Raw genomic sequence first — 16,792 nt, 5'->3', positions numbered from 1 at the left:
CGTAACGCGCCGCGCGGCGACAACGCCGGCCGAGGGGCGGGCGCGGCGCGTGCGCCCCTCGCGGCGCGGCGGAGCGCGTCCGGCAGCCAATGGGCGGGCGGGCCGCCCCCGGGATGAGCCAATCAGCGTGCGCGGGCCGCGGGAGCGCGGCCAATGGCGGGCGGCGGGGGTTTAAAGGGGTATTTAAGGCGCGGCAGTTTGAATTCAAACAGCTCCGGCGGCCCTGAGGCGGCGGCGGTTCCGCGGCAGCGTGGGGCGGGCAGGGGGAATCGATCCCGGCCCACTGTCGATAACGAGTGGTAATCGATAAGGGACCCGGATTCCCTGTGCTCCGCTCACCGAGCCCCTCTCGCCCTCAGCCCGAGCCGCACGGGCCGCTCCCGCTCTGGCGCTATGGACAGGAACATGAAGGAGAACCACGCCGCGTACCCAGGCCGCGCTGCCAAGGTATGGTGCGAAATACGCGGTTTGTGTGCCTCTTCCTGAGAGCTTCCTCTGCTGCACCCTTGGTCTCCATGCCTGGGAGTTTGCCATTAAAATTCTGGTCTGTTCTAGGGGTGGTCTTTAGTTTTTACTTTTTGGGTTTGTTTCTCCCTGTTTCATAATAATTACAGGTTTCAAACTAGTAATTTGTCTTTCAGTAGCTTTCACCTAGAGAAAACAAGCCATAGCTGATTTTTTAAAATTACTGTTAAAGTTAGCATATCTTATTATATGGGGAAATCTTCTTTATATTATAAGTATTTAAGAGCCCTTAAAGAGAAAGTGCATGTGTATAATCAAATTGTTTTAGATACAGTTTCTAAAAGCAAGCACTGTGCAAATGTTACTATGGATACACATGTGCAGCAGTGCTCAAGATCACCCTGATTTGTGTCTTTTTTTCCATTTAGAAATACAGACACTGTCTGACTAGTTTATGTAAAACTAAATAGGCCTGGTAAGTTTTTGAATAGCATAAGCAAAATTTCCTTTTAATTAACTACTCAATGCATGTTTTTTAGTGTTTCTGTTGAAGTGCTTTTGTGTGGTTTTGCCATCCTGAGTGGGGCTGTGAAGGTTCTGCTGTGCTGCTGCACAATTAACACATTCTCCTTTCTCTCTGAAGGTCACTAATCCCATCGGGGATGCCCCCAAACGTGTCCCTGTGTCACAGCACTCATCCCAGAGCCGCTCACTCACCAGTGGAGCTCCGGCCCGAGTTCTGTGTCCTGCAAACTTCGCCCAGAGAGTCCCCGTGCAGCCCCAAAAAGCTGCACTGACAGCCCAAAAACCACCCAGCAACAAAACAGCGCAGCAGCCCCGGCCCAAAGCGCCCCAGCAGGCCACTGTGAGACCTCAGGCTGCCAGCAAGAGCAGTGAGAAACCTCCACAGGCTGCAGCACCTGGTAATTGCGAGGGTGATTTCCCTGTGAGCCCAGCTGTGACACTCAGGATGCTCCTAAAGCTGCTGCTGAGCCAGGGACAGTCCTGGAGGGAAGCTCTTGGTGGTGCCCCCAAACAGAAGAGCAGCACATGGTTCGCCTCGGGTGTTGCTGCACCATCCCTGTGAATTTATCTCTGAATTAACCAGTTAGAGCCAATATGGTGTTAAAAACTTCCAGGTGCTCAACAGCCAGATGGGAGTTAATGTAATTTGCATTGAGACCTCACAGGTTCTCCAAGATTCATGCACAAGGATACTTTTGTTTGGGGAGGGGAAAGAATTAATGGGTTTTTATGCTCAGAAAGCTTTTTAAGTTGCATTTTGCTAGGGCTGTTTGTTTCCCAGCAGTCAGCTGTGCTAGGTTGCTTAAATTGTCATGGAAAGGATTCTAAAAGCTGCTCCAGATGATGCTCAGGGGTTAGAGGTGTTCCCATGGGTCTGGTTCATGAATTGATTTCCTTCTCTGTACACAGCACAGAATCCTGAAGGAGAAAACACCTCAAAACAGAAAACTGAAGAGACCAATAAGAAAAGTGAAGAGACTAAAAAGTAAGTTCTGTGCCTAACCTCTAGATAACTGAGCCCTGCTGGAGCTCCTTTGCTCTGGAGCCTGGTGACCCCCACACTGCAGGCACACACAAGGAAAGCAGCCTTTGACCTGGTAATTGCCAGGAGCAAGGACTTGCTGTAATCTAAAGAAAACTTTGGGCTAAATGCAGAGTAGCTCATCCCAGGGGAGAGAGAGCACTGATAGCTCTGCCCCAATCACGAGATGTGCTCCTGAAAACAAAACCTCCTTCATCTGGGCAGGAGGCTGCAGGCTAACTTGGGATGAAGCTGGATTTGTTTATGGCAACTTTAGGTTGTTTTGCCATGCCCTGGTGATGCGTCTGGGTTAGGAGTATCTAAAGAGCCCAGCTTGGTAAACAGTCTTCATTTTGTTCTAGTGTGGTTGGTGCAGTGTCTGCAGAAGCCTCAGGAGGGAAGAAAATAGCTTTCAGAACTTCCTTTTGAAATCTCAATGCCTTCATTCTCTTGGTGTTTTCATAAAGACTAAAATTTAGTTTAGAGCACCTAACATCTTTTGAACAGCAATGTTGTAAACTGTAAATCTGAGTCAAAGCCAACACAACTCCAACTTTTAACTTTCCTCTTGCAGAAGACAGTGGTCTCTTGATGATTTTGAAATTGGTCGTCCTCTGGGGAAAGGAAAATTTGGGAATGTGTACCTGGCACGTGAAAAACAGAGCAAATTCATTCTTGCACTGAAAGTGCTCTTTAAAACACAGCTTGAGGAGGCTGGTGTGGAGCATCAGCTGCGAAGAGAAGTGGAAATACAGTCTCACCTTAGGTAAGGTTTAGTGGCTATTTACTCTGCTTTCTTTGCATGCAAATAAACAAAGTAACCTTCATTATGATAAGATTTCTTTACGATAAAATTTTGTGTGTTGTGAACTGAAGGAACATGGATGAGCTGAAATTCCTGTGCTTGCCTTGGAAGTGGGGGGAGCAGGACAGGGAAATTAAAGGTTTTGGACAAACACCTGGTTCAGAAGAACACTGAAATCTCTTTGCAGGCACCCCAACATTCTCAGATTATATGGCTACTTCCATGATGTGACAAGAGTCTACCTGATCCTGGAGCATGCACCTCGTGGGGAGGTCTACAGGGAGCTCCAGAGGCTCACCAAGTTTGATGAGCAAAGAACTGCTACTGTAGGTTGTTCCAGCTTCCTCTCCATTCCTCTTGTGTCTGGGATCTCTGCAGGACAGAGCCAGCCCTTCAGTTCTGGGGGAACTGAGATTCCTTAGCTGCTGGTTGGCATCTGGGCAGGGAATCACTGGGGAGACGTAGGGCTGTGCAAGAATTTATGTTCAGAATTGTTTAATATTGCAAGGCAAAGCCTGTATTACCAGGCTTCAATGGTTAAGGAATAATTGCTTTGACTAAAAATTATAATTATGGGTTAAAAGGCTGTGCTGCAGCCAGATAAACTCAGGTGACAGTATCTTAAAGATTGTGGCTTAAAGGCTGTTCTTTCTGCACCCAGTACATCACAGAACTGGCAGATGCCCTCTCGTACTGTCACTCCAAGCGTGTGATCCACAGGGACATCAAGCCAGAGAACTTGCTGCTGGGGTCCAATGGAGAGTTAAAAATTGCTGACTTTGGGTGGTCTGTGCATGCTCCATCCTCTAGGTGAGAATTCACTCTCTTGTGCACTGAAATCCTTCTGTAGAGTCAGTTTTGTCACACAGCTGTGGAAGGGAGGTACCTGGGAGCTTCTGAAATCCTGGGGAAATGCTGCTGTGACAAAGGGCCTGACAGGCACCTGGTGTGACAGAGGGTTGTTATCCTGGGTTTTAGTTCAAACCTTGCTGACCCTCAGAGGAACGTTGGTGTTGGGTTACCGTGGTCTCTGAGATGGCAAACCTGCACTTGGACTCAAACATTATTCTGGCAATTTGGTTATTTCTGAGACAGTGGGAAATTGCACCCTAGAAGGGAGGAACAGGTTTGTTCTAGCATGTGGGATGAAGAAAGGAGCTAGGAGTGACTGATTGCAGGGACTGAGATACTTTCAGGAGAAGTAGAAAATGCCCTGCTGGCTTTTCTTTCCCAGCTGTTCTGGGTGGTGCTGAGGTACAGATGATTACCAGCATTACTTCTTATCTGGCTCTTGAAATATATCCTCTAATTATCTTAATCAATAATTAACTTGGACTTTTCTTCAGGAGAACAACTCTCTGTGGGACACTTGACTACCTACCTCCTGAAATGATTGAGGGAAGAACACATGATGAAAAGGTGGATATTTGGAGCCTGGGAGTTCTGTGCTACGAGTTCCTTGTAGGGAAACCACCTTTTGAAACAAAAACCTATCAAGAAACCTACAGAGCTATTTCCAGGGTAAGTGCCAGCGCTTATCTGGATTAGCTGGGCCATGCTTTTAGTTCTAGAAGGGTTTCAGCAAACTCTGAAGCATAATGAAGACAAACACAAGAATATACAAATACTTTCACAAGCAGTAAGAAGCTTGTATGGGGTTATAATGAAATTATTTTAGCAATAGGCAGAAAGTGCACAGCTTACAAGGCTGGCACAGCTTTCAAGGGGTAATTTGAATAGAGCCCTTTGGTTCTATCATTTGGTTATTGCTAAAGAACTTTTGCATCATTTTTAATGTCCTTTTTTCCTTAGGTGGAATTCAAGTTTCCTCCATTTGTAACAGAAGGTGCAAGGGATTTAATTTCCAAGCTCCTGAAGCACAACCCCTTCCATCGGCTGCCCCTGAAGGATGTGCTGCTCCATCCCTGGATCACAGCAAACTCCACCAAGACTCCCACCAGCAGGAAGAGTGATGGTGCTGCCCCCTCCAAAACATAGCTTGAGGAGGGTGACTTGTGGGATGGACAAGAGGAGCCCTGTACTGTGACTACTGTAATGCTTACAATAGGAAAAGCAGGTCTTGGAATCTAGTGGCAATTGGGATGCAAATCCTTGGGTTGGCTGGTGTCTTAAACTCGAATTGCAGCATAAAATTATTTGACTTTTCTCTGGAGCTTGTGGAATATTTCATGTACTTGGAACCAGTTCCATGTGGGCCAGTTTGCTGGGGTAAGTACGAAGCTGTTGGAGGCTCTTGTGCTGAAATGGTTGTTGTTCCACCACGAGGAAGTTGTTCTGGTTTTGGAACAGTGCAATATCCTGGAGATGCCTGCTCCTCCCTCCCTGGGCTGCTCAGGGTGTAACCTGTGGTGTAACCTGCAACTGAGCTGAATGCCTTTTTCAAGTGTTCCAAAAATGATGTGGCAATTGGTTTTGTCTCTAGTTTTAAATGTGAGCACTCACTTTGTAAAATAAAGACTTGTTATACTGCATCCAGCAGGGTGAGCTTCCTTGTGGCACTGCCTGGTCAGCACCAGCACAGCTGAGCTGCTGCTCCCAGGGGTGAATTCCCAAAGTAGAATTCCCACCTCTGTCAGAAGGGAAGCTCAAAGTGCTGGTGCCACACAGTGATTGACCATCCCACAGCCCCAATTTGGGGGTGCAAGGTAAGTACCAAATGTGCTGCTACTTCACCTGCTTGGTTTATTGAGAGCTTGGCCTGCTCTGTCCTTTTTCCAATTAATTTATTCAAACATTTTCCAGCCCTTTCTCTCAGAAGTACTTCCAGATTATGTTGGGTAACAGCAAATAGCAAGACCAGATGTTTATAGGACACTCCTTAAAATGCACCAAGGGTCAGGCCCCTTGCCACCAAAATCAATGCCAACTCTTTTCCAGGAAAACACTTAAAGCAAACTAAGAGAAAGCAATTTATTGTCTTTTCAGAATAAGACTTTGCTATTTTACAAACAGTTTTAAAAAATGATCCTTCTACAAGCAAGGATTCCAGAATTCAAAATATATTCTCAAATTAATTTAAAATATACTTTGCAAAAATCTTCATCTAAACAAACTGCCAGTAGTTTATACAACCACAAAAGTAATCAGAATTCTGGCCACAATTTATATGAAGCTGTTTCTTTATAGAAGAAAACTCTAGTGCTGGATGCCTTCTATGATTTTGAAAAAAACTTTGAATATTCCTTCCTTATTACATTTAAGACAAAGCATCTTTCTCAGAAATTATTCTAACTGAAGTAAACAAGGCTGCCTTGGAGTTATTTTGGAATTCTTATCCTTGATCCATATGAAACCTGGGCATTTCTGCGGGGGGGGGAAGGAGTTAAGGTGCAATTTAATGTTCTGGCTGAGGGGAGGCAAGAGGCTGCTCATAACAAGAAGTTATTTGCTCCTTGTTCTTCCCTCAGCCAGCTCTTATCAAAACTCCACCCTTTCTTCCTCTATTCACTAAATTTTAGCAAAACTAGAAAGCTATTTTGGACTATTTTCCTGCTATTTTACTTAAATCAGAGTTTTGCATAATCAGATCTGTCAGAGCCACCTTGGGGTGAGTGCAAGCACAGAGAGAACTCAGAAAGGAGCAGGCAGCAGGTCCCAAAGAGCCCCAGCTCTTGCTCAGGCTCTCACAGCAGCACAGGCCTGAGCCCAAAGCCAGGCCTACCCCAGTGTGACAATAATTTATCAGTTGTAGGATCAGGCTGCAGCTTGAGTGGAACGTGGATATCCACCCCTGTAACTACATTCTAACACCACAGTATCCCCCCCATAAGGAAAGGCAAAGCCCCCTCATTCCTACATTCACCAGTCTCAGCCCAAAGCACAGGAATTCTTCCTGGGAAGCTGGGAATTGGAATGTTTGCAGTTAAAAAGTGTTTCCAGTACAAAGCCAGATCTCAAACTATTAAAAACCCCCAGCTCCTTTCTGCCCTGATGCTGTTTGGAGTATGTTCACATGGGTAATTCTGGTTACATTGATCCCAGTAGGCTCAGGGTTTCTTCTGAGTCTATAGACATTTAAAAACAAAGGGACTTTAGTAAGGCTGGCTCCCAGCCAGCACATTTTCAAACAATAAAATCTTGGCCTATGGAAGCAATACACATAGTTTCAGAACAGTGCTTCACCTATTGTGCCTAAACCAAGTATGACTGCAATAATTTTTCATGTGGGTGCTCCTACTGAAGTCAGTTCAGTGCCTGTGTTGTACTGCAAGAAGGGCTATAACAAAAGCCTCTTCTAACAAAAGAAACACCCACCTGCTACTTTAGATTCCAATACCTACCCTTATCAAGAGAAGTACCCATCTAGTGAGATTTTGTTTATTCTGCTAGCAAGAGACTCAGTTTCTCAGCTACACAGCAATAAATGAAAGCTATGACTGTTTTTAAAAGAAAGAAAAAGGCTCAAAAGCTGGCTTATAAAGACCCAGAACTGTGCTCACTGTCAAGCATTTATATTCCCATTTGAACAGGTTTGTCCTAAGAATAAGCAGCAAAAGGGACAGGAGACAAGGACAGCACTTTTCACAGTGACATTTACCTGAAGGAACAAGTGAGAAACCAAGATGAGATCGACCTGAACCCAGAGCAGTCTTTGAAAGAAACGTTTGCCCTGCAGAGCTGTGTGGCTGCCCTGGAGAGCAGGCCAGGGGCTCAGGGACTGGAGGCAGGGGGTTTGAAGAGGCCGGGCAGAGGCTCAGGGGCTGGAGGCAGGGGGTTTGAAGAGGCTGGCCAGGGGCTGGAGGCAGGGGGTTTGAAGAGGCCGGCCAGGGGCTCAGGGGCTGGAGGCAGGGGGTTTGAAGAGGCTGGCCAGGAGCTCAGGGACTGGAGGCAGGGGGTTTGAAGAGGCCGGCCAGGGGCTCGAGGCAGGGGGTTTGAAGAGGCTGGCTCAGGGACTGGAGGCAGGGGGTTTGAAGAGGCCGGCCAGGGGCTCAGGGGCTCAAGGCAGGGGGTTTGAAGAGGCTGGCCAGGGGCTCAGGGACTGGAGGCAGGGGGTTTGAAGAGGCTGGCTCAGGGACTGGAGGCAGGGGGTTTGAAGAGGCTGGCTCAGGGACTGGAGGCAGGGGGTTTGAAGAGGCCGGCCAGGGGCTCAGGGGCTCGAGGCAGGGGGTTTGAAGAGGCCGGCCTTGCGGCAGGCGCGCACCACGAGGGGCACGGACACCACGGTGATGCTGATGCGCACGGGGGCGAAGAGCTTGTGCACAGCATAGGCCAGCACGAAGGTGCTGGTGCCAGCTGCCATCCGGGACTGCAGAGAGGCCTCGCTGAAACCCAGCTTCAGCAGCACCGCGCTCATGTCCACGCCGCTGCGGAGACAGAGGAGGTGCTGCTTTAGGTTAGCATGAAAAATACAAAAATACAAACTGTTGGGGGTCTGCTCATAAAGGCTCACGTGTCACGGCTCTACTCAGCCTTCAGAGATGAAGTTTCTCTGCAGTGATTCTTGAAGAGTTACTGTGAAGTAACTTAAGTGAAGTTTGCAGAGAGGAGATGCTGCTTTAGGTTAGGACTAAAAAGATGAACTGCTGGGGCTTTGCTCACAAGGGTTCATGCATCATGGTTCTACTCAGCCTTTGGAGATGGAGCTTCTCTGCAGTGATTCTTAAAGAGTTACTGTGAATCTATATTACACTTAGCAGAAATTATGAAAGAAGTGTCTTGCACATAGAATGATTTGGGAAGACAAACTCACTTCTGCTCCTCCCCATCAGCACAGCAGATGCTGTGGCAGAGCCCATGAGCACTGTGCTCAGGTCCACGCTGCTGCAGAGACGCTGCTTTAGGTTAGGATTAAAAATACAAACTGCTGGGGGTTTGTTCACAAAGCTTCATGTGTCACATTCCTACTCAGCCTTTAGAGATGAAGTTTCTCTGCAAAGTGATTTTTAAAGAGTTACTGTGAATCTCTGTTGGAATTTCATCTTCCCAAATTTATATTAAACTATATTCTGCGTCTTGGGGAAATGTATCATCTAAGCACAAACCACCTGAGGTATCTGCTGGTAGGCTTAGTGTTACAAAATGACAAATTGTCTAAAATCTACCAATTGAAGGAGGTGTTAAGGAGCTCAAATAGGCATTATCCACCAAATTCATTAATACAGACATAGCAGATTTCATCAGGGATTCAACCATACCTGAAGGAAAAAAAATGTTGTCACCCTGTGCCACAGTGTAGTAAACAGGAGAAATGAGGCATTCACCTATTCCCACTGGAGTCAGGAATGAGCAGCAGGGAATGTTTGGGGCAATAACACATTCCCGTCTCCTCAGCTGGAATACCTTGTGTAACATGCATTCCAACAAAGCCACACACAATTCCCCACCTGACTCCTGTATTTTCACTCTAATCCTCTTCTAGTGGCTGTTATTTTCTGCACTTCAACTGCACAAACTGTGTTCAACACCCTGAAAAATACCTTTATCTCTAAGCCCCAGAGAACTTTTGCATGGCTCTATCTCCCCAGACCAAACAAGAATAAAAGCTATCTGCAGAACAAATACATTTTCTGCCTGGTCAGTTATGGTGGTGCTGTGCCTGCTGTTTTCCCTGCTGATGAACCTGTGCAAAATGTCCATGTACAACTCTGCTGTCTCATGCCTGATGGAAGATCAGGTCCATTTATGGACCCATCCATACTCAAAATGCAGGAGGGAAGGTCCAACAGGCATGAAGTGCCTGTCTCCTGTCAGGGATGAACACACTGGTAAATGTATTTTACTTTTACCACTATCTAGAGATGACAGACAGCTGTACAAACCTCACCTTGACACAGCCAGGTAGAAGATTCCCAGAGATACTAAGGAAATTCCAATATGGAAGGAAACCCCTACAGCACCATACTCTTTAAAAACTTGCTTCAGCTGCTGGGATTTGTTGAGTTTCTTGTTTTCAGCACTGGGATCAGTGGCTGCATTTTTGAGGGGCTCAGCTGCATCCTAAAAAGAAAACAATTAGAAGTATTTGTTAGCATAAAGCAAAGATCATATTACAGTTAGCTGAAATTATGAAAGAAGTGTTTTGCACACAGAGTGATTTGGGAAGACAGAAACTCACTTCTGCTCCTGCACATCAGCACAGCAGATGCTGTGGCAGAGCCCAGACAAGCTCCCTTCTCCCACCTATTCCTGTCAAAGGAATGCACTGACCTTGGTGTAAATTCTTACACAATTCAGGTTTCATAATTAAAACCAGATTATTTGATCCCAATGTGTGCCAAGGCACGCCCAGACAGCGGCTGGAGCCATGAGACTGAGGTGTGAGAGCTATTTGCTTCCACCCACTGCCCAGCTTCACCGAGTGACTCCCCGGAGCACAGCTCTTTGTTCCAGGGGCACTGCAAGCCCACCTGGTACCACCTCACAACAGCTCCCCGATGGAAGAGATCCAAAGTTTAAGTTCCTTTAAATCACCCGTAATGGATGAGCTGATCAAAGGGAGAACTGCAAGTGTTGACAGCCACAAGTAACTCTGTTGCTACGGTGTAGGGAACAACTGCAGGGACATGCCAGGGCTGGTGTGGAGCGCCCAACTGCACTGAAAATATTTGTCACAGCAGAAGTCATTGATAGATTTCTATTTGGGTACCTTTCAAGTGCAGAACTTTGTACTAAGCCATATCCCAAAGCAATCTGAAAAGAAATCAAAGGAGGGCAGTTGTGTGGGAAACTCCCCATGCTCGCCAGAGAAGAAATACTGACAGGAAGAAAACATTTCCACAAAAACCTCAGGATTTGTCTCTAATTAGTCAGGAAACATTAGAGGAGTCCTTTCTTTCCAGCTGAGCTCAGCAGCAGTTGTGGCAATGTGACACCACCACAGGACAGGTAGAGCCACCAGGTGCCTGCCACCACTGTCCCACTGTGGTTTCAAGGCATACAAACCCGAAGAAAAATATTCTTGATTAATTATTGCACTTGCTAAGAGTGTAAATTAGCATACAAGACAGTCTTACAACCCTCAAGGCAAGCACACCACCCGCCCAAACCCTAACCCCACATTTGTTTGCTGTTTTTATCTTTTGTAATTATTTGTGTAACTTTGTATTTCATTTTGACAGGAAGTCATACAAACACAGAAACAGGAAATTGTGTAGCTTAGCTTATCCTGATTCTTGTCGTTTTAAAACTTTAGATTTTTCTTTTGTGACGCATGAGCTCTGGGTCTTTGGGATGGATCATAAGGACTGAAAAATTGTTTGTTCTGATCTTTCAAGTCCATTCCAATTCCCCTGTATTCACAGGCTCACACACCAGGAATGGTATTGAAGCAAAACATTAAAAAAGAACCATTTCAAGAGATATTATTTGGAGTACCCAGGGCAGTCACGTAGGGAATAATGCCCAGCTTAGCAAGTAAAGCCGCTGCCAATTTCCATGTCACTCTGCGACAATATTTCAGCTAAAAAGCCGATTTTATTCGCATCATTCAGGCGATTCAAAGCATGAAAACACATCTAGAACACACCTCACAACGAGGCAGCAGAAACTACGCTGCAAATTACACTGCAGACATAAAGCTCACACTGCCAACGTGCCCACCAGCAGGTGCGAACCAGCTCCCACAAAAACAAGATAAACACGATTTATTGATCCCATGGGTGCTGGGAGAGGGGATTGAGGTTAAAAACACTGAAACACACCCCGAAAAGCTGAGGAGCAGGGTGAGATCGGGGCGTTCAGCGCCGCCGGGCAGGCGGCCCCTCAGCCCTCACGTACCTTGGTGCGGGCGCGGCGCGGGCCCGGCCCCGGCGGCAGCGCGGCCCAGGCGGGGCAGGGGGAGCGGGGCAGGCGGAGCGGCGACAGCAGCGGCGACAGCACCGGGGACGGCCGGCACAGGCGGTACATGGCGGCACCGCCGGCACACGGCAGCGGCCCGGCCCCCCGAGCGGCATGACGGGCCGGGCACACGCCCCGACCGCCTCCTTAAAGCCGCAGCGTTCGCGTTGGCGAGGCGCGGATATGTGCTGTGGCACAGCGGGTTCGTCCCGGCCGTGGCCAGCCCGGCACTGGACTCCTCAGGGATGCGGCAGTCACGGCTCCTCTTGGCAGCCTGGGTTAGGGCCTCACCGCCAATTATTTCGTCCTAATATCCAGTCTAATCCTTCGCTCTTTCATTTTGAAGTCATGTCCTCTCGTCATGTCACTGCAAGCACTTATAAATGGTCGCAGAGCTACAGAATATCCCGAGTTGGGCTGCACCCACAAGGATGATCCAGTTCAGCTCCAGGTTCTGCACAGAACGCCCCAACACTCCCCAACAAACGAGAGGGATTCTTCCTCAGGAACTGCAGTGACAGGGCGAGGGGGGATGGCTTCAAATGTAGAGGGGGGAAATTCACAGCCCAACAATCCCATCTGGGCATCCCTGGCAGCGCTGTCTGAATGCGCACCTTGGGCCGTGCCCATTCCCTGGGGAGCCTGGGCAGTGCCCAGCACCTCTGGGTGAAGAACCTTTCCCAAAATCCAGCCTAACCCTCCCTGGCACAGCTCCAGCCCTTCCCTGGGTCCAGTCACAGCAGCTTGCACTTGGCCTTGCTGAATGAACTTCACCAGGTTCGCAGTCTCACCTCTGAAGCCTGTCCAGGTCCCTCTGGATGCCATCCATTCCTCCATGACCACCCGACACAGCTGGGAGCTGTCACAAGCTTGCCTTCACAACTGTGGTCACAAGGGTTTGTTTCATCCCTGCATTTTTCTGAAATGCAGACAAAAATGCATTTTGCTGTGCCACCACAGACACGGCTGCTCATGGCAGGGTGAAGGGTGAATATCCCTGACGCTGCCTCCCCAGGTGGAGCCCCAGCAATGAGATCCTGCTCTCTGCCAGCTGCAAAGCCTGTCCTCTTCAGGCACGCTGTGTTTCCACAGCCATGTGAGCACACAGGCCTGAGGACAATGGGAGGACTGTGTCCATAAATAAGAGGAATTTGCCGTTCAGGAGCCCGGAGTGGAGCTGCACAGGCCAGCACGGCGTGGTGCAGTGCTGCTGGGTGGCTGCTGTCAAGTGCAAGGCTCCACAGAACAGATGGGTCTCAGAAAGGATCTCAGGGGAAGAGAGGTTGAGAGCTCTTCTTGTATTGAAACAATCTGTTCTGTCTCAACAGCACTGCCAGTTCCACGCTTTACACTGCCTGTAGTTCTTGCTTCATAAATCCAGCCCCTCTCTGGATGCTTTGGAGAAGAACACAATTCTCAGAACACAATCTCAATGTTTATTACTGCTGCAAAGCAGTTTGCTGTGACTGTGTGTTTTCTGTGACTGTTTGCGCACCAACACCACTGGAGCAGACAGGTGATATTGGCATGGCAGTGCTCTGAGCAGACCACACTACAGCTCTGTCCATTTTCTTTCTAAATAATAAAAAAATCCCAGGAGTTAATTCTGGTCTCAGCGAAGGAGATGTCAGGGGCAGCTCTGGGCTCTGTGTCTGTCTGGGAGATCCATCAGAGCCTCTCTGGGACAGAGACCATGGAGCTGCTCTCCTGTGACAGATGTGTGGCTGCTGCTGGACAGCCAAAAATCCTGGGCAAGTGCAGAAAAGAGCAGGAGGTCATTTAATGAGGCATGAAAGCATTAGGGCTGGCACTTGTATATGCACAGCCTGGCTGTCTGCTGCCCCCAAATCTCAGTGGGAGGTTTTGTTTGGAAGCAGGAAGGAACAATATGATAAACAGCCAGTGATAGATGCTTAGTGAAAAGGGAGCAAACAGCCAGGCTGGAGACACCTTAATGTGAAGATGGTTTATAAGAAAAAGACATTAGATCTGTCCTGCTCATTGTAACTAAAACCAAGGGGAGAAGGTACAGCTTTCAGAAACAGCTCAAGGAAAGGCTTCTGCACAGACACACATATTTACAAACACATCTCAAAATGTTTTGGTGTCTGCACTAAATATAAGATAAACTGAAAAGAGGCATGCTGCAAAATGCATGCTGCTAAAAAAATGCACAGATCTCAACAGTGTGTCCTGCAGTCCTGAAACACAAGTGTGGGGTGTGGAGATGTGAACCCCAATTCCAGATGGCTCAGGGATATGTTATTTAAAAATAAACCTAAATTACTGACATACTTTATCTACTACATTTGTGCTCTGTCTGAACCCCTGTTCCATCTCTCAGCCTGTCTTTACATAGATAAATTCTTATTTTCCATTTGCAATTTTCCTACAGGCAGAGAGTGCTGCTCTGATTTTGTGTTATTTGTGTTATTGCAGTCACTGTTTATCATCAGTAAAAGGGAAGCTGGGATTTGAGCTGAGAGCTATTGAAGAGGCAGTAGGTAAAATGTCACCAGGAGATGCATTTGAATTCCTGTGAGGCAAAGACTTTTCCATAATGACCATGCTCTATAATTTGTCAGAAAGGTTTGTCATGTTTTTATCAGAATGTGTATAATGTAGTAACACAGGGGGTACTCTTTATCAAGGTATCTATTATAAAGCTCTTAGATGACAATTTCCCTTCCATAATTTGACTTTCTGAAGTCAAAATCTCTCGTGGTTTGACAGCGCTGGAGGAACAGTGCCAGAACTGAAGTGTGCTCTGATGTACAATTTCTGTAACCAGAAATCCAGGATGCAGAGTTGTTCAGTCTGAGCTTTGCTGAGAGCCCAAGCTAAATACAACCACTGCTGCCTGTGGGACTCTGCAGTGAGCAGCTTTAGGAGTTAAATCCATTTGCAGGGATAATGAGATCAGTAATTCAGTAACAGCTTGGGAGAATGTCTTAGCCAACCTACAAGGATGTTTTGATGATGAAGAAATCTTAGAAGTCTGCTAAGTTTTCTAAATTGCATGAGAGCAGATTCATTACATGTTTTTAGAATTATTTAATCTACAAATAATTCAGGGATTGTGAATGTGCTGGCACCAAAATTTAATGCCTTCTAATGGACATGTAGGAAGTGGTTCCTGTGTGAGAGTGGGAGGCAATTTCTTCTTCGTGCTGGAAGCTGTGTCATTTAGCATTATTACAGATGTAGTAATGTCATGCATAGAAATGTAATGAGATGAGCTGTGAACTGATCATGAGCCTCATTTAGAACAGAAGCTAAGGTAAATTTTTTCATATTATAGTAAATTAAGGGCATGGCATGTGAACTAGTTTTAAGTAGCCCTGTTCTTTAGTACATTGGCTTTTTCACATCATGTTCCCAGAGTGTTTGAATCATGAAGACAAGATAATGGGGTAGTTGATAAGTTGAATAAGAATAAAAATGATATCAGGAAAGGAATATCCATCTGCAGTTGATAAACATACTTATTAGTGAAGTTCTGGATCACGGATCCTTGAATACGTACAATCAGCTTTCAGGGACATCTTTCTCCTCAAGCAAAACCAGTAGAAAGTCATTAACTCTTGGGGAGAAGACTGCAGTGCTAGGATTGCTAAATCAAGTGAAATCCAGCCCAGGCATTTTCATCTTTGAGAGGACTTCAGGGCAAGAAAAACTTCTCAACAGGACAGCAAAGAAGGAATTATTTGTTTATTTTACCTGGAAATCCTTGAAGAACGGGGCTGTGTGAGCCTGTCCTGGAGATGTGGGAATCCCTGATTGTCCAAGCAAGGGGACCTGTGGGTGCAACTCAGATCCTCCTTAATCGGGAAATTTACATGATCACTTGTGGGATCCTCTGCACAGGGGGGAACTTCCCCTACCAAGCAGGTCTTGCTCTTTAACCCTACTCTATTTCTGGCCACGATGCTGTTCTGGCCAGGGTGTATCACAGAAATAATTTCATCTACACACAGCCCGGGTTTGCAGAGAAAATCATTCCGTGACACATGTATTTGACTGGATTTTCCACCAATTTTATGCAGTCAAAACCCACAGAGATTCATTGGTTCAAGGTTGATTGGTTGCAAGCCACGTAGTTATCAATGTTTGGTTTCCTATTGGGTACAGATCGCTTCTGATGCTAATTTGCTCCTCATTCTTATCTCTTCTTCCCTGACCAGGTGCTCAGACCACCCCAGGCTGTTGTTTGGAGCTGATGGTTCGTTAATTGCCGTTGATGGATGTTCTCCTTTGAGTGTCTTCTGTGCCACTCTCAGTCTGTTGAGACAATGCCCATGATAGGAACTCTAATTCCCTTCCCCAGGGCAAAAGCGAACACAGGCTGTACTTGATGATACCAAAAGCCTTTTCCAACCCAGTTCATTCTGTGATTCTGTGAAAACTGAATAAAGTTATAAAATAAAAAAAAAAATAAACTTGGTATATTTTCCAACACCTTGGTTGACACAAGGCAGCAGCATTAATTCTCCTCTCCACAAGATCCTCACCAGGGATCCTCTGATGAGACCTTTTTCCATTTGGCCGGTGTGATGTGCAGCCTTTTGGGTACGTGTGAGTGCAAATCACATCCTGCCGGGTGTGGGATTGACAGCCCGGCAGCGCAGGGAGGTTATTTCCTCACGGAGCAGCTGAACTACAGGAGTGACAGCAGAACCTCTTCCTTGGCACCCGCTGTGTGTCACCCTAAGGGTGGCTCAGCTCCATGTCCCCACAGCTCCTTCTGCCCTGGCTCTGGCAGCTCTGGGGCACACAAACCTCCCTTCACAGCAGCACTGCAGCTCTCACCTTGCTGAAACCATTCACCTGGGCTACGTGTGAGGAGCAATGACTGCTGTACCCACTGCTGGTTCCTTGAGATGTGCTTGCCATGGAGCCATTCCCCACTGGAACACAGGCTGTAACATAAACTCATCTTTTTTGGTGCTGTCATCTTATTGCAAAAGTCCCATAACTTCTCGGTGATTTCTCATGGACAGCTCCCCACAGCACTGACCCCTTCTTCTTCACAATGCAGCCAACAAACTCCATCTCTCTCTCCTCACCCAGCTAACCCACTCTTTTGCAGGACTCTTTGTATTGGACACAGCTGTGGCCTATTAAGGGCAGGCCTGTTCCTGATCTTTGGTGATTGGTACAGCTGCAACTCCTCCGGTATG

At 47.1% G+C, this 16,792-nt stretch overlaps 2 protein-coding genes across 3 annotated transcripts; one reads left to right on the top strand and one right to left on the bottom strand.

Moving 5' to 3' along the window:
• Positions 1–218: 218 nt before the first annotated feature.
• On the top strand, positions 219–5,308 carry AURKA (aurora kinase A). The gene is made up of 8 exons (XM_059480762.1): positions 219–447; positions 1,109–1,388; positions 1,900–1,975; positions 2,586–2,777; positions 3,004–3,142; positions 3,478–3,626; positions 4,163–4,337; positions 4,629–5,308. The coding sequence occupies exons 1-8, from the start codon at positions 394–396 to the stop codon at positions 4,812–4,814; spliced, it is 1,251 nt and encodes a 416-aa protein (XP_059336745.1). The 5' UTR covers positions 219–393; the 3' UTR covers positions 4,815–5,308.
• Positions 5,309–5,733: 425 nt separating this feature from the next.
• FAM210B (family with sequence similarity 210 member B) lies at positions 5,734–11,743 on the bottom strand. 2 transcript variants are annotated; one of them, XM_059481035.1, is made up of 4 exons: positions 11,553–11,743; positions 9,601–9,773; positions 7,853–8,140; positions 5,734–7,658 (listed from the first exon to the last, which is right to left on the bottom strand). In XM_059481035.1, the coding sequence occupies exons 1-3, from the start codon at positions 11,679–11,681 to the stop codon at positions 7,924–7,926; spliced, it is 519 nt and encodes a 172-aa protein (XP_059337018.1). In that variant the 5' UTR covers positions 11,682–11,743; the 3' UTR covers positions 5,734–7,658; positions 7,853–7,923. The 2 variants fall into 2 exon arrangements, with proteins under 2 accessions (XP_059337018.1, XP_059337019.1); XM_059481036.1 differs by having other exon boundaries at positions 5,734–7,615.
• Between the last annotated feature and the right edge of the window lie 5,049 nt (positions 11,744–16,792).

Source organism: Ammospiza nelsoni, chromosome 12 (assembly GCF_027579445.1).
Source record: "Ammospiza nelsoni isolate bAmmNel1 chromosome 12, bAmmNel1.pri, whole genome shotgun sequence".
NCBI lineage: Eukaryota > Metazoa > Chordata > Aves > Passeriformes > Passerellidae > Ammospiza > Ammospiza nelsoni.
The sequence above is the reverse complement of the archived record's forward strand: the minus strand, read 5'-3'. Positions and strand labels throughout refer to the sequence as shown.

Coding starts and splice junctions, on each gene's coding strand:
- AURKA (XM_059480762.1), top strand. CDS start 394: ATGGACAGGAACATGAAGGAGAACCACGCCGCGTACCCAGGCCGCGCT. Junction 448..1,108: donor ACCCAGGCCGCGCTGCCAAG/GTATGGTGCGAA, acceptor TTCTCTCTGAAG/GTCACTAATCCCATCGGGGA. Junction 1,976..2,585: donor AAAAGTGAAGAGACTAAAAA/GTAAGTTCTGTG, acceptor TTCCTCTTGCAG/AAGACAGTGGTCTCTTGATG.
- FAM210B (XM_059481035.1), bottom strand. CDS start 11,681: ATGTACCGCCTGTGCCGGCCGTCCCCGGTGCTGTCGCCGCTGCTGTCG. Junction 9,774..11,552: donor CGCGCCGCGCCCGCACCAAG/GTACGTGAGGGC, acceptor TTTTCTTTTTAG/GATGCAGCTGAGCCCCTCAA. Junction 8,141..9,600: donor TTCTACCTGGCTGTGTCAAG/GTGAGGTTTGTA, acceptor CTGTCTCCGCAG/CGGCGTGGACATGAGCGCGG.